Source organism: Astatotilapia calliptera, chromosome 1, assembly GCF_964374335.1.
Source record: "Astatotilapia calliptera chromosome 1, fAstCal68.1, whole genome shotgun sequence".
NCBI lineage: Eukaryota > Metazoa > Chordata > Actinopteri > Cichliformes > Cichlidae > Astatotilapia > Astatotilapia calliptera.
The window spans coordinates 5,141,100-5,168,930 of NC_137422.1; the positions used below are offsets into that span (position 1 = coordinate 5,141,100).

Sequence of the window (27,831 nt, forward strand, 5' to 3'; positions counted from 1 at the left end):
TGTGAGGAAGCATTCTTTATAGTTTTTTCGTCTTTTTTAATCAAACCAACAACACTGTCATATAGACAACAATAGAAACTATAGAATAGATGCATTTTATTCAGTAAAAAAGATTCTATGTCAGAAACATGCACAGCTTTGAAGGTGGACTCTTGCTCTTTGGTTTATGCTTTTTAAAGAGGCACAGCCTCCATGTACAGCATCAGTGACATAAAACAAGTGTACGAATGAATGCAGTCAAAGTTGGGAAATAAAGAAACTGTAACGTCTGCAGCAAAGAGCCCCTGTGGTCCCATAAGGTGACATTTTTCTACAGTGTGTGCCAGTTTATCTGTGACAACAGAAACATCTGTGACGAGTTATTCATCTGTGTGTTTGAACTTCAGCAGACTGTCCACGTCTGCATGACTAAAAGCTTTGACTCGCTGACATGGGTGCATTACTGTAATGCATAGGCGTACCTAATAAAGTGGCTGCTGAACGTATTTAGTATGATGAGAGAACTGTGCCAGAATGATCGAGAAACACCAAACACATAATGAAGTCTCTCGCACAGATGAAGACCTTCTCTGCAGACATGACTCGTCCACACATATAAATCCTGTGTTTGCAGAGAAACATGGCAGCTGACGGGCTCTGTGCATTTCTTCTGACGTTACAGACATGAAACAGGAAACAGGCTCATTGTTGTAGCTCCGCTGAGAAGCTACGCACTGCACAGCTCATGGCGGATGATTAATGCCTGAACATAGATGAGAACGCTAAAACCAGCCAGCGTGACAAACTGACTGCTTTAGGCATAACATAATTAAGAAATAAAGCTTGAGCTGAGCAGAAGCTCGTGTGTGCTGCTAATGCTGCTGTTGTCTTGGACAATAGTTACTGGCTCAGTAAAAAGGCATATTGGACCGTTGGCTGTTTGCTTTTTGTTCACTAGTGTGTGAATGTGTGCGTGAATGGGTGGATGACTGGATATGTAAAGGGCTTTGGGGTCCTTGGGGACTAGTAAAGCGCTATATAAAATACAGGCCATTTACCACTATAAATTCTTCCTTCTTGTCTTTTTTTCATTTGTCTCATCCACTGGATTTAGCTCGGCCATGCTTCATGTCCATAAGGCCTCTCTGAGCACACAGAATTTTGAGATTTCATACAATGTCAATAATACACAAGTGCTGAGTTTTTCTTTACTGAATCTTCTTTCTATGCAGTAAGCAAATATAATATTCATATTAAATAATATAGATTTTTGGCTAGTTCTTGCATAACATGGATCGCCACAGTAGTTGAATGAACCTCTCAGCTGTATACCAACAATAAAATCACAGATAAATTCACAATATTACTGATTTATTTAATGAGAACTAGTGAGAACCATTGTGACTTTATGTCCTCAGTTTGTTACAAAGTCTGTTCACGTGACACTCGGAAAAACAACCCCGGGTCTAAATTAAACCACCTAACAGGTGTGATAGCACAGTCCTCTCAGTTCTAGTTAAACTTGGATCATTTCTGCCCAAACATAACCCAAAAGTCCAAATGACTGAACTCATATATCTTCATGTATGCGGCCTGTTAGCTTTAGAGCTGTCTTACATGCTCATGCCTTTTAATTGTAACTGCACTAGTTACACTACTGTGTAAATCTTCAACTGAACCTCAGCTGAATTTGAAAAAGAAGGAATAACCTTAAACCTGCAGAAGTATCTCCGGCGTACCACATACACCCACACGCATGACTTTTTGGTGCCTGACTTCATGAATCATGTTAACATGATTCCTGCACCAGCGTCCGTCTCTATGATAACATCTACAGCAGAACGTACCATCTGTGAATCAAAGTGTGCCAGCAATACTAAACAAAAATATATTACAAGACACACAATAACCATTAACAACCAGAACAATAAAGTAAGGACAGGAGCCACAGAAAAAAAAATCACATTACCACGGTGTAGCCACCCCCATGTGTGTGTTCCAGAACATTGCCTCTAGAAATCTTCTTGACTTGTATAGAAAATTCATTTTTGTATCCCATTAATGTTCTTTTGAAATAATAAATTGCTATTTTGACTCCTTAGCGACGCCTGCTGTTGCGTTCTGGACTCCTGCGGCTCCTCCTCTGTGCTCTCCTTTGACTTTTCACTGCAGCGCGGGAAAAACCAAACAAAGACTTATTATGAGAAATAACTTCTCAGTACGAATCTATACAGAGCATGCTCACCATCAGTGCATTTCACTTGGGGCTCCTCCCACTGTCCGTCTGGTTGACAGCGCACCAGCGGTAGATGGCGCTGTCTAAATCCTGGATTGCACTGATAACGAATGATGGAGCCGACGGGGTACACCACCCTCTTTTTGCCAAACATGCAAGCATTGGCCACCTCCGGCGGGGCACCACAGGACACTGAAGGTAGTACCAGAGGACATCATATCAAACAATGTGTTTCCTGCAGTACGTATTTTAGGTAAAAAGCTAAAACATTGCTGCGTTAGTTAGCTCCGAGTCGAGTTTGTTTTTGCAACAGCCAAAATCCAACACGTTTGTTTTGTTAGTGTTAGGACTCTTTCACAGAGCCCAGTATGAGTCACACTGTAGGAAGCTTTAGCCAGCCTAATGCAAAAAGATAAACCTGCTCCACCTATGAAGGACTCCAAACCACTGGACATATATTCTACCATTCAGATATCTGCCTTGTATTGATAACCAGACCAAACAGACTAGACTAGACTTGAAGGTTTTGCTCCAGAGGTTTTGCTGAGCCAGCCTACCTGAGCCTTTCTTGCAGGTGAAGGGCAGATGATAACTACAGGGTACATCATTCCACTGGCCGTCAGAATGCCAGATCATCACCACACAATCTTCTTCAGAGTTCACGTAGTTGTCCGGCTGGTTAGGCCTCCAGTTCTCGTATTGCTGAAGAGACGAGAGCAAACAGGTAAACCTCAGAGTGTAAACAGGACCACAACAGCTTTACCAGTTGTCCTGTATGTCATCTTTTACTGCTAAATTAGATTTTATTGTTTTGTCTTTTCTCAACAGCAAAAAGTTCAAAAAACAATAGAAGCATTAATCGATGAAAATGTTTCCACACATAAAGTTGAATTAGACTAAAAAGCATAAACGGCAAATTGTCTTTGAATGGAATTGCTTCATGCTCACAGCTGTTACACACTCGTTTTCAGACCCCCGCTCTTTCGCTACTCAGGTTAAACATGATATATAAGTCACTCGGATAACTTAAAAATGTAATTGTTTGCCTTTTTTCGGTGTTTTATTTGTTCCGGACTAAATCGGTTTGGCTGAGATCAAAGTTATTAGATTAAATAAAACTTTATTAATCCATCGGGTGGGTTCCTCCAGGATTTTCACACAGCTGAATAAACGTCAAACAGAAAACCGATTAAACAGAAGTGTGAGACGATCGAGAATTTCCGCCAGTGTCCTGATATATTTTAGATAGCAAGGAGCAGACGGCTGAGTTTATTAAACTCCACCAAGACAGCGGTGACGCAAATCTGAAGGCTAGACCGTCCCATTTCACAGCCTCGCACTTCCGGCCTTCTCGGTCTTTGAAGGAACCTGCCCACGTAGACCGCGAAGGCCGGGTCCTCCGAAGGATGCAGCCGACGTTTTGGGACACAGCTATGGTCAGCATCCTGACAGCCCAATGGACGAAGCTGTCTCTCAGTCTGCGTGTTCTGGCCCAGAGGCTCTTCAGTATCATTCCTGATGGCAGCAAACTGAAGACGCTGTTGAAGGGATGAGTGGAGTCACCTGTAATAGAGAGGACCTTCCAGATGAGGCAGGTGCAGTAGATCTCCTGGGGAGGGAGGCAAGAGAGGTCCCCACAATGCTCTCGGCTGCTCTCACTACCCGTTGTCATTTTTTCCTGCAGAACCCAGTGCAGGAGTCATACCACACAGTGATGCAGCTGGTGAGGATACTCTCAACTGTGCCTCTGTAGAAGGTGCTCATAATGGGGATTGAATCTCTTGTGCTTCTCAGTTTGCAGAGGAAGTAGAGTTGCTGTTGGTCTTCTCCACATTCAGGGACAGGTTGTTGTTGCTGTACCACTCTGCCAGATGGTTAACTTCACCCCTGTAGTAGATCCCGTCGTGGGTCAGCAGAGTGAAGAGAAGGGGGCTCAACACACATCCTTGGGGAGCCCCCGTATTCAGTGTTCTTGGGCTGGAGGTGTTGCTGTCGACCCATACTGTCTGCTGTCTTCCTGTCAAGAAATCTAGCAGCCCGTTATACAGCAAGGTGCTGATCCCCAGCAGATCCTTTTTTATGAATGAGTCGCTGGGGAATGATGGTGTTGAATGCTGAACTGAAGTCTATGAACAGCACTCTGACATACAGTATGAGTCTCTAGTGTTCAGATGTGTGAGGGCTGAGTGAGGGGCAGTTGATTCCATCATCGGTTGAGCGTTTTGACCGGTATGCGAACTCAAATGGATCCAGGTTGATAATTTGATTTGATGCATGACTAACCGTTCAAAGCTCTTCATAATGATGGAGGTGAGTTTGACAGGACGGTAGTCCTTAAAGCAGGAGGTAGATGACTTCTTGGGTACAGTAATGATGGTGGAGGCTTTGAGGCATGTGGGAACGACGGCCTGACCCTAGTGATGTGTTAAAGATGTCTGTGAAGACATTTGTGAGTTCCACAGCATAGTCCGTCAGTGCTCGTCCAAGGATGTTATCAGGACCTGGAGCTTTGCGTGTACTGATTTTGGCAAGGGATCTCCACACACTGTCTGGGGATTGTGTCACCACGGTCTGTAGAGTGGGCCTATAGTCTGTGATGGTTTGTATTCTTTGCCACTGCCTCCAAGTATCTCTGCTGTCGCTGAAGCTTTGCTGCAGCTGATGCCACAGGTTTGCCCTTGCTGTTCTTAGGCTCACCTAATTCCCGGCGCTGAAGGCTTGCATTTTTCAACCTTAGGAGCATTTAAACCTGACCTGTGAGCCATGGTTTCTGATTGGCCCGGACAGTGACAGTCCTGGTCTCTGTGACATCATCAATGCATTTTGGGATGTAGGCAATGACAGTTTCTGTATATTCCTGAAAGTCTGTGGTGTTGTCGTGTGTGGCAGCCTGTGGTGGAAAAGCAGTCTTGCAGTGCCTCTGAGGACCCTTCTGGCCACACCTGTACCTGCTTACGGACTGGTTTGGTGACTTTGACCAGGGGCCTGGGGGAACCCATGGCACACCTAGATTTCTGCCTGTACTGACCCTTATGCAAAATAGGTGGAATTAAGACACAGTTCCAAAAGCAAACACAACTGATCAGTGCTGAGGGTGGTCCTGTTGCTGAGGTTGGGGTGATCCTGTAATCTCTTATGAACGACCTCCAATGCTTCTATGACTGGGATGCAAGTGAAGACAGATGTAACATCTCTCTCTCACTGTACATATACTGTGTATAAAATTAGGGAAACATAACCTGCACAAACAAAATAATTTGCAGGACAAATGTTTGACATCAATTTTGTTCGATTTGAAGAAGATAGGGGGGCCAACTTCACTCACATGTGTTTATAAGGTTGGGAAAACCTGCAGTCAGCTGAGACTGAAGAAGTCACTTGGATGATTTTTATTAATATCTTTAAAATGATAACGGCACAAATGAAAATTTTTGCAGCACAAACCAGCACAAACGTAGCACAAACGTTTGATACCACTTTTGTTGGATTTGAAGAAGGTGGGGGGGCAACTTCACTCACATTGGCCCATAGCCCTGCCAGTGTAGAAGAAATGATGACGGATGATAATGGCAGCAGCAGCCGTTCTTCTCTGCATGAGTAGCTTAATGTTGTTCGTGTGTAATTTACGTTGAGTACGCTAACCACGTTATTACATTAATGCATGTAAGGTGAACTAGCAAACATCATCATAGCTACATGCGGCTGTCTTCTTGTTTGATGGCAGATACTCCCTTCACCCTGGCCAAAAAGGCTAAAATGACCAAAGAAAAAGTGGGAAACAGCTAAACATGAGAGGTTTTTGGACAAAGTTTGTTTTTTCCATTGTTTAAGCACTGCTTCCAGCCAAGAGTGATGCCATAAATCCCCTATAGCTGCAGAAAAGGCTAACATTGTCATCTTTTTACAAAAAAACAGCTGAACATGAGAGGTTTTAGGACAAAGTTTGTGTTCTCCATTCTTTAAGCACCGGTTCGAGCACCGTTTAAGCACCGGCACCGTTTCAGAAGTACCAGTTTGGTACTGGTATCGGATAAAGTCTAAACAATACCCATCCCTAGTGACACACTGGAGGGGAGCACAGCTGATCCTAATTCACAAGACGACAGGAAGACACAAGCTGACACAGTGATAACAGACACAGACCTTCAAAGTAAAACAGGAAATTCACAAAGACAAACTCAGGGACACGAACAAAGCACCAGGGGAATGACACAGGAAATAAACCTAGAACCATAGCTGGACTGGCATTTGCCCGGTGGGCCGATGGTGATTTTTCGTTTTTATGGGCTGTTGTTTTTTGTTTTTTTTTCGTTTTTTTCCCCGTAACGGCATAAACACTGAAAGGTGGTGGATTGGCCAGATGCTGGGAGATGTGTAAAATTAACTCAGTTGTTTGGTGGTGGCTATTGCGGAGCTTCCACAGATTCAGTAACATTAGCAAGTGGTGGAGGCCAGCAGATACAACACGCTGGCAGGTGGATGACGGAAAGGCAGGAGGAGCAGAGACCCGAGGCGGTGAACTGAACTTCAGGTAAGAAGTTATGACCTGCAGTCTATCTGGTCAGATATAAACCAAGTTTAGGTGGAGTTTATTTTCGTTATGCTGACTTTTTACAGTCAGTTACAATAACTCGTACTGCGTACTAGCTAGCATGATGGAGTATATATACTGCTGGGCGGGTGCTATGATGTTACTGATGTTGAACTTGTTTTATCTTATTTTATTTATAAGGTTAGTTATTAGAGTTTCCAACTTTCCTATAAAAAACGGAATAGTCTGGTATTCAGAGAAAATATTATGCGTTTCGTAGTGAGCTGAAAAGGAACACAGTTTGTCCCAGACACAAAGCTGGAGTTATTCTGTGTCTTTGCGCTGCACAGCTTCCTCTTCTTCTCTCATTCTCTCCCCTCCCTCTCCTGTTTCTACTTCAATCATGAAACTGATCAATGATCAGCTGATCGGCTTTTCTCTATTGTTTGTTTATCGCCCACTTTGCGCCAGAAAGAGGAAACCAGCGGATGTCGCGCTAAACAACAGCAGCACGTTTAAGCTTGATCAGCTGTTGTTAGAATTTATTTAATATTAATTTCTACTATCAGCTGATGTTTGCTGGAGCCACAGCTGTAAAAGCTGCTGGTCATGATGTCGGTTTGGATATGTGGTGAGAGGGAAACATGAAGATGAAACCAGGAGATGTCCTTACTGAATCATCAGAGCTGAACAGGTGATGGAGAAACAGGTTTACCTTTTAGGTGACATAAACGAGTTGAAGGGAAGTTATGAACTGTTTCTGAGAGACTAATAACACCAGGATCCTTTTCTAAGTAGCTGACAGCTGGTAACTGCAGGGGCGGGTCTAGCAAAGTTTTGCCAGGGGGGCAGGTAGGCATTAACAGGGAGAGGGGGGCACAAAGAAATACTTTTCTTTTTTATTCTCATTTAAAATGTCTCGCTTTTAATAAATAATTATCTGAATCTTACAACAAATGTTTTCATCTGATGTAAAATGTATAGAAATCCATTATTGTACATAGTAATTTTTTTTAGGATCCCATCATAATTTCTTCAGAAGTAGCTAAGTACTGCATATGATGCCAGTATTTTCCCACATTTTCTAGATACTGTACCAGTACTGTGTGCAAAATGCCATCAAAAAGTCAATTAAGTTTTATTCTTTCTCATTCTGTCTCCTTTCACTTTTTAAAGGTTGCCATGTTAGAAAAAATATTTTGCCCTGCCATGCTGTTTATTGATGTGGCAAATGAATGGTTTATGAAAATATATCTAAATCAGTCATCAGTAATCAGTAATGATCATGTCTCCCCTCTAGTCTTCTCTGTCTTAATTTCAGGTTTTCACCATGTGTTGTAGATAGTTCAGGAGGTTAAGTCGACCAAGCAGTTTAGAATACCAGAATAGGGAGGATGGTGTAGGTTTAAGTTTATTAGACTGATACATATATACCAACAAGACAGTCTGCATCACTGTGACAACAGCGTTTGTTTTCATTCAAAGGCTTTATGGTTTTTCCTATAATACCTGGTGGGCCGGTCTCTAGTCAAAATGCCCGGGCCGATTTTTTGTCCCAGTCCAGCCCTGCCTAGAACTGGAAACCCTGAAAATGAAACCTACATACTAATAAATATAACCATGAAGAAATTAAACATCAGATCAGCTAATAATAATAATAACGCCAAAACGCTGGGTCAACTACCCAGCACCATGACAATGTTGCTGCCATCACACTCAAATTGTGCGTTTCCTTAGTTCAAGCACTGATAGATTTTTGTTCTGACCCAGTGTGAATAATATCCTGTTCCCTCAGTCCAACACGCCCACTCACCAGAGGAGTGCCGTCAGTCCACTGGAAGTCATTCTCTATGGTCTTGTCATTCAGCCCGATCCACTGGTAGTCTTGTGCATTTGCTGTGGAGACAAAACAAAGCGCCTCGATTCTCTCTCTGCTCCCGTCTCTCACACACATCCGATAAATACTCACCGTTGACAGAGTTCTGCTCCTCTGGGGAGATGATGCTGACCAGGTGGGCGTTGTGATCGCGGCAGCGCTGCTCCGCTGTCACCCACGTCTCTCTCTCGGTGAAGTGTCGGTAGCAGTTCCCCTGAAACTTAGTCCAGCCTTCTTCACACGGCTGCTCCTCTGCGGCCGCAACAGCAAAGAATGAGCACTGTGAGACCGCTCGCTCACTTCAGCGCACAGATTTCTCAATGCAACGCGTCTTTTTCAGGGGTCAGAGTTTAGATACGAAGTGTTCATTAAAGCTTGTTACTCGTCCACAACTACAAACGAGTGTGCTAAGTAAAGTTCAATTCAATTTTATTTATATAGCGCCAAATCACAACAAAAGTTGCCTCAAGGCGCTTCATAAGCGCCATCTTCTCTTCACTTTATTGATTTTTGCTCTCGGCTGTTGATGTTGTGAGTCAGTGAGAATCACACTTTGCCCTGAGTGGGTTTGCTGTTGTGTACAGTTTGACAAAGGGCAGCGTTTCCATCCTGACCTACAAAACAAACAACTCTTTACTGAGAGGAAAATCAGGCGTAGCATCCTGCTGGACAGTAGGGCCTGCCCAATTTCCACCTTTTACTGCAGCATTCAAAGGCTTCATTCACTCTGTAGCTCCGTTCTGTTCATTTTCATTTATGGGCCACTTCAAACAAATGACACAAAACACACACATTTTTCCATTTAGTCCTGTTTAGCTCTATTATAGCAGACAACTCTGGATTTATCTGAGACATCCACCTCTGAGATGCTTTGCCTGTCCACATACAACACGTCATTAATAATGTAAAATATTTCTGTAATTAAGAAAAAACTCGCAATGTTGGATTTGGGCCTAGAAATCTCAGGAACGTTTCTATTTACACTGGATTTTAGTCTACTGGCCTCCAGTAACACCGTGAAAACCCCTTTTTGGTCAGCACGTGTCCTTTAATCTGCACATGAAATAAATCTGTGGACCTGATTTTACTCATCTGTGCAACACTGCTACAATTAGAACCACCGCGTCTCACAGAGATGCACAGACACTGGTCCCTGCACAGGCAGGGCTGTGGAAAGTCCTCGTTTTCAGGTGGAAGAGCCTTCAATTGAACCAAAACGCTGCTGGGATTAAAAAGAGATCTTATATTATTAGTTTCTATTGTAAGGTCCCAGTTAAAAGAAGAACTTGAATGAATGATCAGACCCCATCACACGATCAGTCAAACTAGCCCAACAGAGCACTTCCCTCTCACACTGTGGGCTGACTTCCAGGGGTGTTTGAAAGTAAACTGGGAGGCAGAGCCTTCAGCTCTAAGGAACCAGCTCCCAGTTTGGATTGGAGACAGTTCTGGACACAACTGTTGGTCTAGTTTTTATTCTGAGCCCAACGTGCCTGCTGTCTCACTCCTCTGAGTTTGAACTACACGTGCTGCTGTCTTCAGCTTTGTTTTGGTTAGTCTAGTTTATTTTGTGTAGTTTATTTTTAATCATTTTTAATTTAAATGTTAATAAACTTAGGGACTCCAATAGAGACAGACAAACTCTCATTATTAATAAAGCTCTGTTAGGACTGGACCTGGTGAACAGGTTTCTTCCTGTTAAAAGGGAGTTCTTCCTCCCTCTGTCTCCAAGCACTTGCTTGTAAGAGACCACCTGGTTGTTGGGCTCGTTTCTGAATATTGTCTATGGTCGGTTCTTTCCCTTACACCTTACAAGTATCTTGACATGACTGATGTTGTGAGCTGGCACTGTGTAAACAATGTAAGTGAATAACAGAAAGAAATTATAATAATAATTCACACCAAAGATCTGCAGGCCTGAGTGTGGACTGAAGTTTATGAAGGTCTAAAGAATGTTTTTCTGTACATTAGGATGCTCTGTAACACGTTCACTGTTACTCTGGCTCACCTGGATGACTGCTGCAGTAAAATGAAGTTTAGTAAATGTTTGCAGCAGTAAAACCACTAAACCATTACTGCCTCTCTGACAGAACACAGGCTCCCATTGCAAACCAGGAACATCACAGATACATGCCATGAGCCACCACAGCTGCTCACACAACAACTAATACTGCCATCTGCTGGTGATGCCTCTCGTTCTCTTGCTTCAGTTGTTTTTGAGGTTGTTAGTATTTTTTAGCTGAAGCTGATCTCATACCGATCTCACAGCGCTCCCCTCCGTAGCTGGGCAGGCATAAGCATTTGAAAGAGTCTACAGTCTCCACACAGGTGGCTCCATTGGCACAAGGGTCGGAACGGCACACATCTACCTCTGCAAAAAAGGGGGGCGGGTAACACTACTGTTACAGCGAGGTGTGGGGACGGGAGGCGGATCAGCAGGGTGGGGAACAATACCATGCAATGCAACTTCAGATTAGACTTACTGCACCTAGAATCATCATCCATGTTCCTTTGTTAACAGCTCTCTCAGGTTAGCATGTGCGAATGACATTGACATTTATATACTGAAATATACACCAAAATATCCGATTGTTGCAAGGAAGAATGATTCTAGTCCCTGCAGTAAGTATATCTTTGAATCCTTTGCTAGTTGCAGCAGAAAATCACCATTTAACTCCCAGCAGGATGAAAGCACATATGTTGCAGCAGTTAGATTTAGCATGCATGCATGAGCAGAGGAGGCGTGCTGGCATGGCAGACCAAAAACAGCACACAGGCTGAAGAAGACACTTGTGATGAACACGAGACACAGACGCGGTAAATCCTCAGAGCAGAGACGATGCACATTTGACAAACGGCCGAACGTGAACATCTGTCACACAAACACAAAGACCCAGAGCTCGACACAGAGAGACAACAAACCCAAGCAAAAATACAGTCAGGACACAACAGCAGAGAAGGAAAACAGAGACTGTGAGTCTGCTTCATGAACACTGACTACAGTTACAACAGGTTAAATGTTTATCTGGAAATAAACCCTCAGATAACAGGCTGACTAATGCACAGACTGCAGACCAACAAAAATGTAACACATGCAGACAACAAACAGAAATGTTTCAGGCAAAGTCTGTTAACAGGTACTGAACAAAGCTGCTGTCAGAGAAGGAAATGAGAAACTTACCGTCACAGAAGGCAACGCCGTTCTCTGCAGTGCATGAAGCATCGCCACAGGGGTTCGGTTCACATGGGCCAACATGTCCTTAAAAACAATGCACACTGATTCACACAACACGTCCTCCATGAATGACACACACCAGCACAACTTAGAAAGACACAAGAGGCTTTGGCTTTAGCCATCTCAAATATCTCTAAGACGGAAAAGACTGTGAGATGAGCACACTCACATGTATACACTGACATTATTAATTATACAGATGAACTGCTTAAAAGGTATAAGTGTGACGAATTCTCAATATAGGAACAGAAAACCAGAAACACAAACCGGAACATATTTACCAAGAGTTTAAAACAAAACACAACACAAAAATTCTTCCACTGGAATTAATATGAGCAGAGGAAAAAACACAAAAGTAAGTATTAGCTCCATTAACACACCAGAAAATTACAGTTAAAATAATAAAGAAGACAAACTGGGAACAAAACACAACCTGACACTAATAAAAACTGAGAGCTCAAGAAGAATAAACGTTCAATAAACCAGATCACAAAAGTCAAAAAAAAACAGCCAAAAACAAAATAGAAAAGAGATCCATGGAGGCAAAATAACAAATGAGACACGATGAAGAAAATATAGATAATAAATTATTTAAAACACCAACAGCAAAACAGACAAAATGTTCACTGTGATGTTGTACTGGAGTGGAAAAGCATCACAGTGTGAGGCTGAGAAGGATGCAGCACATGCAGCTACACTGTGTATACTACACTGTATACGGTGTACTAAAGAAAAAGAAAGAAAGACGTAGATTAAGAAGCATGTTGTTTCAAGTGTTTCTGTATTTTTTAAACTATATTTATTGTTAAGCTTCTCAAAAAACTGTGACGCCACGAGTGCAGTGATTGGTTGGGCTTACGACTTATCATCTTGTCAGCACAGTTAGGCTGAAATGTAAACACTGAGTCTGTGCTGGCATTGAAATTTTGCAAGATACAAGTAATGTAGATCCTGCGCAAGTTTCCAAAAGACGTCAACAAATTAACAGAAAGTGTACTTGTGAACTTATTATTTTTAAGGGGCTTAATGCTAAAATTCAAGTATTTTCTATTGTGCATTGATAAGCTGAGCCTCAGTGACACCTGTCATGGGTGAAAACCCAGCAATAACCAGAGTTTCACTCATTTAGCAGTTGTTAGCGGCAGCAAGGATTTGGGTTTGCTATGTGATCACCAGCCAGTCTCTAGGCCTTTACTTTTGAAAAGTAAAACTAAATACACACGACCAGCTGTTGCATGTACAGGGATAAAGGGATTCATATCTTACTTTTCCATCAGTCACTAAACTAAGAATAAAACCTTGCAGGTCACTAAAATCACTTCTGTTTCTGATTTTCTTCACTTAGTCGGGGTTAAACAGTTTCAGTGCACGTGTAAAAATCAAACTGATATCCGCACTGCCTGTAACACTGACTGGGCAATATGTCAAGCTGCGAATCGGCTCACAATCAAGTGTAGGAAAGTAAAAGAAATAAGACTTTATCACAGCTTTGGTAAATGTTCTGTTCTCATGTATACGAGGGTTTTTTTTTCTCTGCCTGAGCCCTTTAACCTGATGTTCCCTGACTCAGAAGACCATGGATGCATAGCTCCACGTAGAGTATCTGTAGAGCGGGAATCATACCACTGATGTTCTGATTGGTACCAACTGTACCTCCTGATCAATAAGACTTTAATATAAACGCCTTTTGATCATTTATTTAGTTTTTGCTCTCTTTAAACTTTGTATCTGTTTGTGACACACTTCAACATTTAACTGTTTCTATTCTTGACATTTAATGTCTGTGTTCATTTTTCTTTGCACAGTTTGAATGTTAGAAGAAGATCATAGCTCGCACAGGTAAAGTATCAACAACATTTAGGCTGGGTGGTTCCCACTCACAGGGTCTCATTACAGCCACAGGCCCACTGGGTGGATGCTTCTGCAGCCCTTACTTAGTTTTTCAGTGCGCTTTATAAATAACGTTTATTATTATTATTATTGCTTTGTTGACGGCACAAGTTAAACCATGCATGGAAAACAGTTTACAGGGTAAGGCAGCCGTTCCTGTAGTTTGGCATCAAATCAAAGAAGTCGCTTAGGTGAGAATGACTACGTAGACATGTAACGTGCTGCTAACAGTAAGTAGCAGCTAGCTTGGCACACGCTAACTTTTTCAGGTAACAATCATTCAAATCTGATGCACAGCTTAGTTTTTATTGCTGATGAATGATTAGATTTTTTGAATCCCACCAAGCAAAAGCAAGTATAAAGTTAACCATCTGTTTCAGGAACTACAATAAAGCAACAGTTTCCTCTCAAAGGTGCATATTTGCAGCAGCTAGCACATCAACACACCACCACCACCAAAACACACCTAGTGGTTATGGTTATAGTGACACCCTTAAAAGTAATGAACTGAACATTTTAATTGGCACAAACAGCTACAGAGTACTTCATGTTGATTTGATACACTACCAAAGGACATGATATTTTAAATCCAGAGCAGAAAATCTAAATTGTGTCAAGAATATATTTACTAACCTTCAACAGGGCCTGATGTCTGAACAGAGGGTGGTGCAACTGTAATGGGAGGTGCTGCTAGTCCTGCCGGGACAACCGCAGGGGCCAGAGTTACAGGGACATCATCGGGGGTCTCTGGCACGCCATTAGGGTCCTCCTGTGGTCCTGTGGTGCTCTCTGTCACATTGCACTCAATGATGGGATAGGCCACTGGCAGATGCCTAGAAGGGCCTTCTGAAAAAGTCGTGCTGGCAGCAGATGAGTCAGAGTCTCCACTCCCAGGGTAAGAACCACTGCCACTACTACTTCCTTCTCCACTGTACTCCAACGGCCCCTTACCAAGCTCCGAAAACAGCGTGCCTGAGTCCTCTGGTGATGTGTTTTCAGATACCTTTGTCATTAGATCCTCAGACTGAAAGATAACACTGCCTCCTCCTCCACTTGTAGAGGACTCGTATCCAGAAAGTCCTGATCCAGACAGAGAATGAAAACTTGAGCTTCCAAATCCAGACAGATATCCACCACTTCCCTCTGCAGAACTGTAGAGTAAAACCCCAGATGCCTCCTCCTCCACTCCAGACGATGACCCTGTCAGCTCAGTGAACCCTGAACCCACCAAAGTCACACCAGGGAAAAATTCAAAGACCCCTCCCGAGGCCGAGGCAGTGAGGTCCCCACTGAGGTCCCCACTGAGATCACCACTGACGTCTCCACTGAGGTCCCCACTGAGATCACCACTGAGGTTCCCACTGAGGTCCCCACTGACGTCTCCACTGAGGTCCCCACTGAGGTCCCCACTGAGATCACCACTGAGGTTCCCACTGAGGTCCCCACTGACGTCTCCACTGAGGTCCCCACTGAGATCACCACTGAGGTCCCCACTGAGGTCCCCACTGAGGTCCCCACTGAGGTCACCACTGCAATCTCCATTAAGATCACAAATGAGAACGCCAGATCCTGAAATGTCCCCAGAGCCACTGAAGAAGTCTCCACTAAGCTCACTGTATTTACTGGAGGTGGTTGCATCAATCAGTTTATCATCTATCAATAAGATCTGAGCGTCTCCACTCCCTGAAAGCTCTCCTGACTGTCCACTACCACTTCCAGAGGAAAATTTGGATGGAAAACTGCTAGAGCCAGAAAACTCCTGACCAGTGACGAAACTAGAGGACATGTCTGTGGAAGAACCACTTTCTGTAGAACTGAAACCAGATCCAGACCAGGACGCATCCCCACTACCACTCAGCACTCCAGATCCCACATCAGATGAAAGGAAAGTAAGGATCTCTGTGCTTCCCTCTCCAGCTTCTTGAGGTCCTCCAGAACCTGAGTCCTCGCCTGAAGGAGTGGAGTCAGTGCCTGAAAAACAAATACTGATCGTGGACCCTTCTCCACTACCTGATCCAGAAACATCTGTACTACTGGGACCTGATTCTCCGCTGGGTAGGTCAGCATGCGCACTGCCAGCCAGGTCTCCAGAGCCAGAGGAAGGGAGGTCTTCAGAAGCAGAGCCATCTCCAGAAGTAGCCTTATCTCCAGAACCAGAGGAGAAAATCTCGTCTGCAGACAAACATGGCTGTCCAGATCCAGACGATTCTCCAGAGTGACCTCCAGATGTGTAATCTACTACAGAAGTGTCTCCTGAGCCTGAACCAGAGCCTGAATTCTCTACATTGATGGGAGGAGATATGGAGGGAACAGCTGAGAACAGAAATTGAAAGTTAAGCTTAGAAACAAACGGGAACAAATGGGTAATCCAGTCATGCTCTGAAGGGAACTCACCAGGTCGTAACAAATGGGTAGCTGATGTCAGATTTAGTAGAGCCTCCTCAATTTCTGTGACGTTCAGTCCAGTTTCATCTGCAATAAGCCGAACGTCAGCTGTGAAAATGTAAGTGAATGATGATCATGGTGGTTAAGAGTCAAGTATAAGGTATAAATCGTCAATATAAGAATCCCTGTTTGGGAGAAAGACAAATGAATTTTCTGTCCCCTGGTTGCCAAAATTGGGAGAATAGTTTAAAAAGCAAATGTGTAGTTAGACCTGAGAGGGTTAATGAATAGTAGAGACATTCAGAATTACCTCTGAAACAGTAAGCATCAAATCTGGCATCAAGTTCAGGATAGCCAGTCTGGTGATTGTACACAGTGTGCACTCCTATTTTCCCCGCTCCGCACTCCGCACGTGGATTGTTGATGGGATAGCGCACACTGCGATCTAGTAGCCAGCCTGCACGGCACTTGTCAAAGCCCATTTTCCAGGCAGCATAGAGATGTCCTGTGGAGGCCGCTGTGGCGTTCTGCTCTTGACAGCTACGAACAGCCTCACTGTAAGTGAAACCTTCAGCTGATTCAATGTGGAAAACCTCTCCTGTGGAACAGATGACAGTGAATAACCAAAATCTATACAATATTACAAAGTCATAACTAAAACTTTAGGCTTTTATCACCTTTGAGCCCGTCAGTGTAGCAGTACACATCGTATCTCTCGTGTGCTGGCCTCAGACCGTAGGATCGAACCCCGGGTCGATCTCCCAGATCTCCAACACAGCTTTCTCGAGGGTAAGCGATAGGATACCTACACAAGAGCACCCAACTATAAAACCTGGTTTAAAACAGAAATCTCTTCACTTGCTCCAGAATAGCAATCCAGAATTACCTTACAGTCTGATCCAGTAGCCAACCTGCGTCACACTGCTGGTATCCAGCTTCATACGCTGCCTGCAGCTGCTGAGGCGTGGCGATTGAGCCTCCAACACTCTGGCAGGCTTGTTGGGCCTCGACAAAGGTGAAAGCGTAGCGGCCGGCAGCTGAACGGTAATGGAAGACCACGCCTGTAGAGGAATCAGGAGAGACTACTGTGGGTTGAAATCCTGGAACGTCATTATTAGGGAATCTCTCTGGTCCTTCTTCAGTTATTATAGCATGCATCAGCGGCTCATTTACTGACCGCTTGGAGGTATCACAAAGCCTTTGTGTGGCTCCCTGCCAACATCCGGCTGTGCTGTGGCTGACTGTATCAGATCAGTGACAGACTCGGTGATGTTTGGCGGCTCAGCCAGAGGCGGGTCGGTGGGGCTTTCTGTGTAGGTGAAGTCCACGTTAGTAGGCATCATAGTCTCCACCTCTCCAGCAGCCTCACTCTCTGTCGTCGTGCTCCTGAAGAACACCTCTGGGCTCTGTGTCACTGTGGTGACTCGCGGCACACCGCTGCCCTCTTCTGTCATGCCTGAGCCGTCTTCATCAGTCGATTCTGGAGGTGACAGAGGAGATGACGTCTAAAGGTGAGTTTTTAAAGAATCTTCTGGAGGAGCTGGTTTGAGCAAGCCACCTATAGGCCATAAGGTTAACGCATTAGCCTGGGAATCTGCCCTGGAGCCGTTTACCCAGTCTAACCCAGTCTAACCCTAGCCCTAGTCTTTTAATTAGGCCTTATCCACTCACAGTATTCAATGATACACATGTCATTGAAAAACTTACAATATGGTGTATTATTTATATAAAATCCCAAAATGTCATGTTGTGGTCAAAGTGTCACAAAAAGTAATTAGATTGCTGTTACTTTCCCGTAAGCATGCTGCGTTACTAAAACTTGATTTTGTTTGTGAGCGTCTCTCATGACAACGACGTACGAGCGTGCGACGTCCGTGGTAACAGACGTGTGCAGATCAACAACGGATAATATGGAGTGCAGGAGAGAGTACCACCGTGCAGCGTTTACAGCGTGGAAGTAATCACATTACTTTGAGTTTGATTCAGTAAAAAGTGACACAAACATTAGCGTCTGCTGTTCACTCTGTGTGGGAAGAAAACTTCTTTCTACAGCGAAAAGTTAAACTTCAAATCTGAGCGAGCAGCGAGCACGCCGCCACGGGAAACCCCCGGATCCTCCCACTGACATGACCGCTGTGGGCAAACCTCCACCCGCCCCACTCCTGCTAAACACAGACAATAGATTTAAGAGCCGCTGAGTCTTCGATTCTATTCATTTTTACTGTTTTACTTGCATCTATTTGAAAGAGTATAAACACAAAACATGATTTTATTTTATATGCTGGAATACGCAGAACATAGGTTTAAATGTTAAACACATTTCTTCAAGTCAAAGACTGTTGATAACATTTAATGTTTGCTTGATGCATAAAGTTAAAATTAATAAAACATTTTTTTCATTTGATTCAGTTTTGTATGATGGATTATGCAGAAAAAATAGAATTGGGCTGAAAGTTCTGTTGCTTTATTACGTAAGTAATAAAGTAACTAATTACTTTTGAATTACCTTTTTCAAGTAACTTGACCGACACCACCTACATGTTAGAACTACAGGAGCTGCTCAGTGAGGGAAACCCTTGCCATGAAGCTCCCAGTGCAGTTTTTGTGCTGATGTTAATGCCAGAGGAGCTCTGGGAAGCTCTGGGAAGCTGCAGTTACTGCGTCAGTGGAGTACTGGTGTGTTTTAGACACCATGCACCACAGCACTGGCTGACCTCTCTCTGTAACTTAAGTGGTCTGCCACTTTCAGGCTGAGTTGCTGTGGTTCCTATACACTTTTACTTCGCAAGGGGATAGAAAGTTCAGCTGATGTGTAGCATTGGCGTCCTATTACAGTACTACACTCAGTGAGCTCTTTAGAACGACTCTTTTTTCACAGATATTTGCAAACTGCATGATAGTTTTGCACCATTCGGCCACGTGATCCAGTATTGATCAAGTGAATAATGCCACAGTCCCACATTTGACTGTGGCATTATTATGTCAGTGGCTAGAGACCAGTCAGTGACCTTCTGAATGGTAAACTGGTTGGTGAAACCCTCTTTACTTTTAGATTGCTGCAATTGTTCGTAGTTTGCAGATAAGATCTCAACTTGTCTGCTAGCAAGTGTAACCGCTCACCCTTCGAGCGGTTATAAGACTGTAAACAATGGCACACAAACAGTAAAGGGAAATTATTGGCCTTCAGAGTAAAAGCTCTGTTCCACAGTTGCATCTTTTACATTGAAGACAAACAGTCCCTGTCTGTGGTTTGTGTTGGTGCAGCAAGCTGCTAGCAACCAAGGGAATCACCAGGAGGTTTCTGCTGCAGAACTGTCTTTCTGACCAGTGTCAGCAGAAGGCCCCTCCAACTCTGGTGACAGGTGATTGATCACACTCTCTTGATCAGTGTGTGCAGGACATGACAATCCTACAGCCCCAGAGAAACCGTGGCATCTCTGGGGCTGTAGGATTCAAAGATTCAGAGGTTTGTACTTTAATCTGTTTAGTATATGTAGGTTCTAGTAATATGCAACTGTTTCCTGCACATGTAAAATGTGGCAATACATAGCTAGTGAAAGTACAGATGCACACTTGTGTGCTTTTATTGTGTGAGCGATACCTGTGTAACAGAAGGCGTCACAGCGAGACTCGGGAAGAGGATATCCTGTCTGGTTTGCGTGAAGATAAACAGTCCGTACCCCGATCAGCCCGCCTCCACACTGTGGCCTACGAATGTTGATGGGATAGCGGACACTCCTGTCTGCGAGCCAGCCAGCGTTGCAGACATCCATCCCTCCTTGCCAGGCCAGGTACAGCTGACCTGTAGTGGCCAGCTGAGCACCCTTATTAGAGCACGCCAACACAGCCTCTGAGAAGGTGAACTTCTCTGCAGTCGCAGTGTAGAAAACTCTGCCTGTCTCAGATAAAGAGCTTTGTGAGAAAAATAAAGAATACAAATCATGAAAGGATGAGTTTAAAATGCATTAAAGTGTACCTGTCATCTTCTCAGCAAAGCAGTAAACATCATAAGTCTCATTGAGATCCCTCACGCCGTAGGTCCTGACTCCAGGCAGTTCTACTTTGTCACCATAGCAGTTCATACGAGGACTCTGGATTGGGTACCTGTGGTTAAACAAAGTAATGTGAAGAAGAAAACACTGAAAACTAAACTCATGTTTGCTGCTGTACAGAAGTTTAACATGAGCACATTGTGATCTGCTCACATTAGCTTTGTCCTTTCAGACCACAATTCGTTGATTTCACGTTTTTCCTTAAATCCACAGTAAAGTGTTTTAAAAACGCATTTCAAAGAAGTTGAGAGCAGACTGGAAAATATGTCTATTTTAAGAAAACTCCCAGTACGACGAATTGTATTAACTGCTAAACATGCCCAGGAAAGAAAGGAGAGGCTTGGTGCTTCATAAGTGGGAATGGAAAGAAATAATATTTCTCTATAAACTATTACAAGTAATTTGGGGATATCATAATCTGCAGTCTTGCAGTCTCTGTTCTAATTTATCCCAAAGTTGTCATATCAGGTTAAGCTCAGGACTCTGTGCAGGCCAGTCAAGTATTTCCACACCAACCTCAGTCATCTTTATCGACCTTGGTTTGTGCACTGCTGCGCAGTCATGTTGGAACAGGAAGGAGCCATCCCCCAAAACTCCAAAATGTCTTGTTATGCTAAAGCATTAAGAGTTTCTTTGACTGGAACTACGGGGCCAACTCCAGCCCCGCACCATAATCCCCGCTCACCAAACTTTACCAGCTCTTAATCAACATTTTTTGATTAAGATGCCAAATTACAGTTTTTTACTGAACAGAAAAATGAGTTTTAGTCCTATGTTGTTCTGCTTGGTTAATTCTGACCTCAGCGCTGGCTTAAACTTAAGTTTAAAAAAGTGAATTTAGCCATTTTCGTTTTTGGCAGATTTCTCAAATAGGTTTCTTTTCTTGCTTTTATGAAGGGCCATGTTATAAATTTTGGAAATAAAACTAGTGAGTAGTTGCTCCTTGGGTGGGTGCTGACCTGACTGTGTGATCAGAGAGCCAGCCAGCGTCACACTGGTGAAAACCGTCATCGTACGCCGCTTGGAGCTGTTCGGGTGAAGCCATTACTGCACTATTCTGGGTGCACGCTGCCTTCGCCTTTTCAAAAGTCAAACTGTAGCGTCCCATGATGGCCCTGTAGTGGAACACAGTGCCTGGAGAGACAAAAAGTGGGATAACAATAAGAAAGAGCGATGGTGCGATGTGACCAAAAAATCCATATAATTTTGGTCATTTTGTCAACACTATCACATAAAAGTAAAAAATCAAAAGAAAAGGTATCAACTCCTGCCTCGCAGACATCATGTGTCACTCATACCTTGAACCTGGACGTGCACGATGCTGTGGTTGTCCTCGATGTCGTGCTGAACCTCACAGCGATACACTCCCGTGTCACTGGAACGCAGCTCAGATATCCTGATGCTAGCGTTTGTCGGGGTCCCAGGATAAGCTACCAGCTGGACTCTGTCCTGGTAGTTCTCAGTGATATGCACTTTCCCCCCCTGGGCAACAATGATGGTTGTGGCCTTTTCTTTAGTCACAAAGCTCCATTTGATCCGATGAGACAAGGGGGCAATGGTGGGAGCGCCAGGGTCGTCAACAGTGTGATCCTATGAGAGGCGACATCATTTACAAACGTTTTCGAGGGTTTATAGACACAAACATACGTACATACATGTCAGGTAGTTAAAGTAATATGACAGGTTCAATCTAAGCTTCTGTTACTTTATTTGCTGACTAAGCAGCTGTACTGTTGTTTTGATGTCAGGTCTGCTGAGATTACTGATCTATTGCATTCTGTGTAGTGGTTAACACGTGTGCTCCTAACGCTAACGCTGAAGCTAATGATGTCATGGTGGCTAAGGCCTTCTTTTATATGGCACACAAAACAAAGGTGTAGTTTGCCATTTACACACCTCAAAGTGGCACGGTAACATCAGCGTTCCCCCCAGCAGAGGGCGCTGTGGACCCTCCAGGAGAATGATGACACTCAGTACATCCTCTGGGTCTGTGAAGGTCAGACATGCACACAGTGTAGAAAGACAAGACTGCTACACGCCAGTGCTGACTGATGAGGACACTGGAGAGAAACTGTAAGCTGCACTTCTTACCCATATAGGACTGCTGCTCATAAACATCATATGTGGCTGAGGTGACAGTCACATACAAAGCCATCAGCACCGTCCCCCGGATCATGTTCATCCTAAAAATCAAACAGGAAAATTAGCAGGAACACGACTGTGACTCGAACTCTTCGTCACACTTGGACGCTGATGTTAAATGCTAATCCTTTTTTTTATGTCCTACCTTTAGAAGTGAAAAAAGAGAACTTAATCTAAACTGTTGAAGAACAGGTCAATTAAAATGAGACCACAAAGGTATTATAACCTCAGTTTCTTACTTCCTGCAGTCCATAGCCTGAGTGTGTAAAACGTGCTGTACTGAGATGCTGTAGCACTACGAGGCTGGTTCTGATCATTTATTCAAATGATCACAGAAAGATTTCAGGTTCTTTGTCTCTGGTAAAGACTATACTTATCATAATAATTCAGTAATAATAAAAATTACACTGAAAATATTAAAATTACACTGAAACAAAAACTACTGCAGCTAATCTGAACTGATAATGGAAATTATAAACCCCCCAAATTTCAAGTATAAATACAAAGCTGTAGTAAGTCGTCAGTCCAGTGACCAATATATTCGCACAGGTGACCTTTTGATGGGCGGAGCAGTGGAACCGTGCAGGGACTGATTTGTGCGTTTAGAATTTACATGTTTTGTTTGGAGGGAACATTTTACCTTCTTTTCTTGTTTATTTCAGTATTAATAAAGCTACTTTTTGGATTATTCATTTATTTATTTGAGATGTGCCAAATCCCACAAGACTTAACTTTACTTCTAAGATTTTTTTTATGTTCGCTGGAAGAGACATTTTGATTTTTAATATACTTTTTTCTTTAAATTTGTATTTGTTTGGCCGAGTGTGTGAGAGAGATACACACTGGAACGTCCTGGAAACGTGGTTACAGTGGAAAAAAGAAGCCAGTTTCTCTCTGTTTCCCTCCCCACCATTGTGGGGTTTTTATTTAAATAAAATGATTGTTGTTTTCTGAACAGAGGCTGCTGCTGTTCTGAGTAAATGAATCGCTGTATTTGCAGCGGGAAGAGGCTGCCGTTAAAACAGCACTATCATTTTTTCTGCTTCTCTTAGTTCAGCCAACATTATTAGCAAACTTGCTCATGAGCCAAATAAATAAATAAATGGCTCTTGTATAAACGATTGGTGAAAGGCTCAGCCTGTCCTTAAAGCTTAAACTGGCTCACATACAAATAGACATTTGATATTTTCTACTTTAATTATTTACTTCGTGCTTCATGTTTTCTACTGGTAAACTTTTGCTTTTGGCTTTTTGGAGGAAGTTGGTGAACAAATGGGCAGTAACTGCACGATCTGATTGGATGTCCAGATTTAGCACAGAATTTCACATAATGCTTTTTTTCTTTCTTTCTTTGAACCCCTAAAGCTGGAGGGTCGATGTCTGGGCTAAGTGACAGCTCATTAGCACTGAGTTTGTGTGAGTGGTGCTGGTGGCCAGCTCCACACTGCATTCATTCAGCCGCTGTGATAAAGTCTACTCCCACAGAGACTGGGCCCATAAGACCAGATCTGTTCCCCGTGAAGCCTGTGTTATGGCAGCTCTGACGACACCAGGTCTGTGTAAACAGCACTGCGTAGATTCCAGAGTCCGCCCTTTCCATCGCGTCCTAACACTGCTCACATTCAGGCCGGAGACCGGAGTGCGACATGATGGAGGGAGGCCAGTCAGGCCTTTGATCCTGGACAACGACTGAATTTATATTTCTTTACATGAGGCAAAACGTTCATGTGATGCACCAGGTGTAAAAATGTCATGTTTGTTACAGGTAATGACTGTGTTGTTCAACCATGGGAGGAAATTAAGGTGTGAGATAGGATGGCTGAGCCCCAATACTGTGCTCTTCAGTGAACTAGCTGACGTTAAGTAATGTTCAAATATGGACTCGGAGTTCTGCTTCCAGGTATAGATGCATACAAGATGGTTTGGCCCACCACCCACCACTCTGCTTTACAAAGTCAACAAGGACAGTTTAAAATCCTTTTCCTGGTTACTTTTCTTTGACCTTAATGCTAAATGCTAATTGTAAAGGCTGCAGCTTCAGACAGATGCTGAATTACAGTAAACAATAAAAAAGGAAGAATTGATAAGTCTGATAATATTTTTGGTCTAAATGCTCTTTCATTTGCCTAAAAGCAAACACACTAAACTCTGAGAGTTAAAAACAGACCAGCTGACCAGAGAGGCTGTTCTCACACTTATTACTGGGCACGCATGAAAAAAGGGATGAACATGTTTGCACTGTGAAAAACAGAAACACCAGTAAGAGCCGAAGAGTCAGTGAACTGGTGCTACTTAATGCCACAGTTCTTCTGGTCTGAGGCGAAGCATCAAAAAATGAGCTTTAAGAAAGAGCGCTTAAAGATGTACATCCATGAACAGGAGTAATAAAAGGCTGCAGAGGCCATGAATGACAGCTGAATCATACTGAAGGAAACGCATCACCAACAAACGGCAGCACATAAAAAAGACGAGAGCCTCAACCAACCCAGTGTTAGTGATGTCATCACTTGTTGTAAGCACGGTTATAGTTAGTATTTAGTATTTAGTATTTATTTATTTATTGTCATTGTCAAGAACAATGAAATTGCGTTTGGGGCTTCCATACAACCCAAAAAAAAGAAGAAAATAATAAATACCCCTTAAAACCCAAGTGTACATATTTAACCCAGTGTGACTCCAATGCAATAAGACAATCCTTAGCAATAATGTTCGTAGAAATTCAGACAAAGACCTGAGAAACATGACAAAATACAACAATGCAACCCATTCAATATTATTGTACTGTGAGATATGATATCAGATATGATAGTTATCTATTTAAGAAAGAAAGAGGGGGGGCAGGAGGGGGAAGAGAATAAAGATATGATGCACCAATGCAGACCAGTTCATTGCTATTAAGAAGTTGGATATGGTTATTGTCCGTGAGAGGGGGGCAGAGAGTTCAGGAGCCTCACAGCCTGTGGATACAGGCTGTTGGCCAGTCTGGATGTTCTGGCCTGTATAGACCTGTACCTTCTCCCTGAGGGCAGCAGATGGAAAAGGTGGCGCGCAGGGTGATGTTGGTCCCGCAGGATACTGTGCACCCTCCTCAGACAGCGAGTGGGGAAGATATTACTGATCTCTGGCAGACTTGTTCCAATAATTCTGCCAGCTTCTTTCACCACCCGCTGGAGTGCTTGCTGATCGGCCTTGGTGCAGCTGGGGAACCACACTAGAAATCCATACGTCAGAACGCTGCTGATGGCACAGTTGTAGAAGTTCAACATCAGAGATCTGGGAATGTGTGCGCTCCGCAGTCTCCTCAGGTAGTAGAGGCGCTGTTGGGCCTTCCGTACAACTGAGGTGATATGGTTGCCCCAGGACAGGTCCTCGGTCACAGTTACCCCCAAGAATTTAAAACTGCTCACCCTCTCCACCGCCTCACTGCCAATGAAGAGAGGCAGATAGTTGTTATGACCCCTCTTCCGGAAATCTACAATGATCTCCTTGGTCTTTTTGGTGTTTAAGACCAAGTTATTGTCGTGGCACCATGACTCTAGTTGTTGCACCTCTGTCCTATAGTTTGTCTCATCATTGTTGGATATAAGTCCGAGCACTGTAGTGTCATCTGCAAACTTAACAATGAGATTGGACGCGCAGGAGGAAATACAGTCATGGGTGAAGAGAGTGTATAGCAGAGGGCTCAGAACACACCCCTGAGGGGCACCGGTGTTGACCACAAGGGTGGAAGAGGTGTTCTTACCCACTCTGACACTCTGTCTACGGTTAGTGAGGAAGTCCACAATCCAGTTGCACAGAGAGGAGTTAAGTCCCAGTTGGTGGAGTTTGGGACGGAGTTTGTATGGCCGGATGGTATTAAAAGCCGAGCTGTAGTCTACAAAGAGGAGCCGTGCATAGGTGTTCCTGTGTTCCAAGTGCTTCAGTAATGTGTGCAGCACTGTGGCGATCGCATCCTCGGTTGACCGGTTCTCCCTGTATGCAAACTGGTGCGAGTCCAGGGATGGTGGAAAAGCAGCTCTGATGTGTTTAATGACCAGTCTCTCCAGGCATTTGGCGGGAATGGGGGTGAGTGCCACAGGTCTGAAATCGTTCAGACATGTGACATTTGACTGTTTTGGGATGGGAACGATGGTTGTTGCTTTGTAACCAGATTTGTTGAAGTGTCGCTACATTGTGACAGCAACATCTTCATGTTTAGGTTTTTCCACAATTACAATCCTCACATTGATCCATTTTCAGGTAGGAGAACTATACTTCCTGAAACCTGGGATTTTTTCACAGCCTCCTCCATGCCACAAGCAAAAGTCCTGGAATAACCCCTGCCTGTCTTACACTGTGGACATAGCGATCTGTTATACTTTTGATTTGATTATACTTGGCATAACATCTGGGGTGACAAAAAAAACTGTTATTCTTATTTATGGTCATGACTTTTTGTGTGTGTGGATGACTGAATGTAGTGTAAAGCGCGTTGGGGTCTTTAGGGACGAAGTAAAGCGCTACACAAATACAAATACAAATACAAATACAGGCCATTTTTACCATATTGCTGATATTTCAAGCAAACAATACATCAAACGATTTCTTTATTTCTGTAATTCTGGGCTAATACTTGTAACATTCTGAGCTATTTATATGTAATTTATCTCAGGGCAGTTAAATGTTTACTGTGAGATACTGTATCTTCCTTTAGTGATATTTTCTGTAATTCTTACATACAGATATATAATGAAGACAACACTAAATACAAGTATGCAGATCAGCACCAGAAGGTTAAATAGACTTGAACTTATCTGGGGTTTTCACAGGTATAGTTTATGATGTAAAAACACAGAATTTGTTGTGAAAATAAGATTTAAGGAAAAGCGCCCAAATAACATATATGCATGAGTAAGAGCATCCATCCTTCCTCAGAAAATATGCCCGAAAAAGCCTTGCAAAAAAGCAAATTACTCACCTGTTGTAGAAAGACTGGCACACCTGTGGCTGTTAAATCCTTCTTCACGGTGTGCTTCTTGAGCTCCAAGCTGAGAGTTTAAAAGTCCCGGCGAACAGCAGGAGCAGAGAGCTCAGGATGCTCAGCTGTGTGCAGAGGAAGGAGCCTGAAACCAGGTCTGGCTGTCAAACCTCAGGAGGGGCACGCCACCATCAAGCTGCTCAGAATGAGGTCTGGACAGGTCTGATACCTGCTTTCAAAGTAAGAGCACATGGAGCAGATGGTGACTTCAATTGCTTCTCAGAGGCAGGATTGCTGCTGATGAAGTTTTTCAGCCACAGTAAAATGATTTTAGAAGAACTGATAAAAACTCTCGTAGTGGGATTTATCTCTGCACTCCAGGTTTAGTCATAATCACACATTTCACTGCATGGATTTGTTTTCATTATGAATATAATAGAAACATAAGAAGTTCATGTGATGATACATGGAAACCTATAAGCTGTCCCACATGGTTTTGGACAAGTGATGATGTAATTACTATGAGCCCTTAAAATGGCAAAAAAAAA

The 27,831-nt window shown here is 43.4% G+C and overlaps 1 protein-coding gene across 2 annotated transcripts; it reads right to left on the reverse strand.

The window, feature by feature from the left end:
* LOC113009522 (aggrecan core protein-like) lies at positions 1-27,507 on the reverse strand. 2 transcript variants are annotated; one of them, XM_026147885.2, is made up of 20 exons: positions 27,284-27,507; positions 22,276-22,367; positions 22,081-22,172; positions 21,483-21,774; positions 21,144-21,318; positions 20,109-20,236; positions 19,734-20,027; positions 17,310-17,612; positions 17,019-17,193; positions 16,810-16,937; positions 16,443-16,730; positions 16,142-16,240; positions 14,381-16,060; positions 11,804-11,881; positions 10,880-10,993; positions 8,716-8,874; positions 8,560-8,642; positions 2,773-2,917; positions 2,225-2,407; positions 1-2,145 (listed from the first exon to the last, which is right to left on the reverse strand). In XM_026147885.2, exons 2-20 carry the CDS (start codon positions 22,364-22,366, stop codon positions 2,078-2,080), a joined length of 4,575 nt encoding a protein of 1,524 aa, XP_026003670.2. In that variant the 5' UTR covers position 22,367; positions 27,284-27,507; the 3' UTR covers positions 1-2,077. The 2 variants fall into 2 exon arrangements, with proteins under 2 accessions (XP_026003670.2, XP_080157710.1); XM_080301584.1 differs by lacking the exon at positions 10,880-10,993.
* Positions 27,508-27,831: the final 324 nt, after the last annotated feature.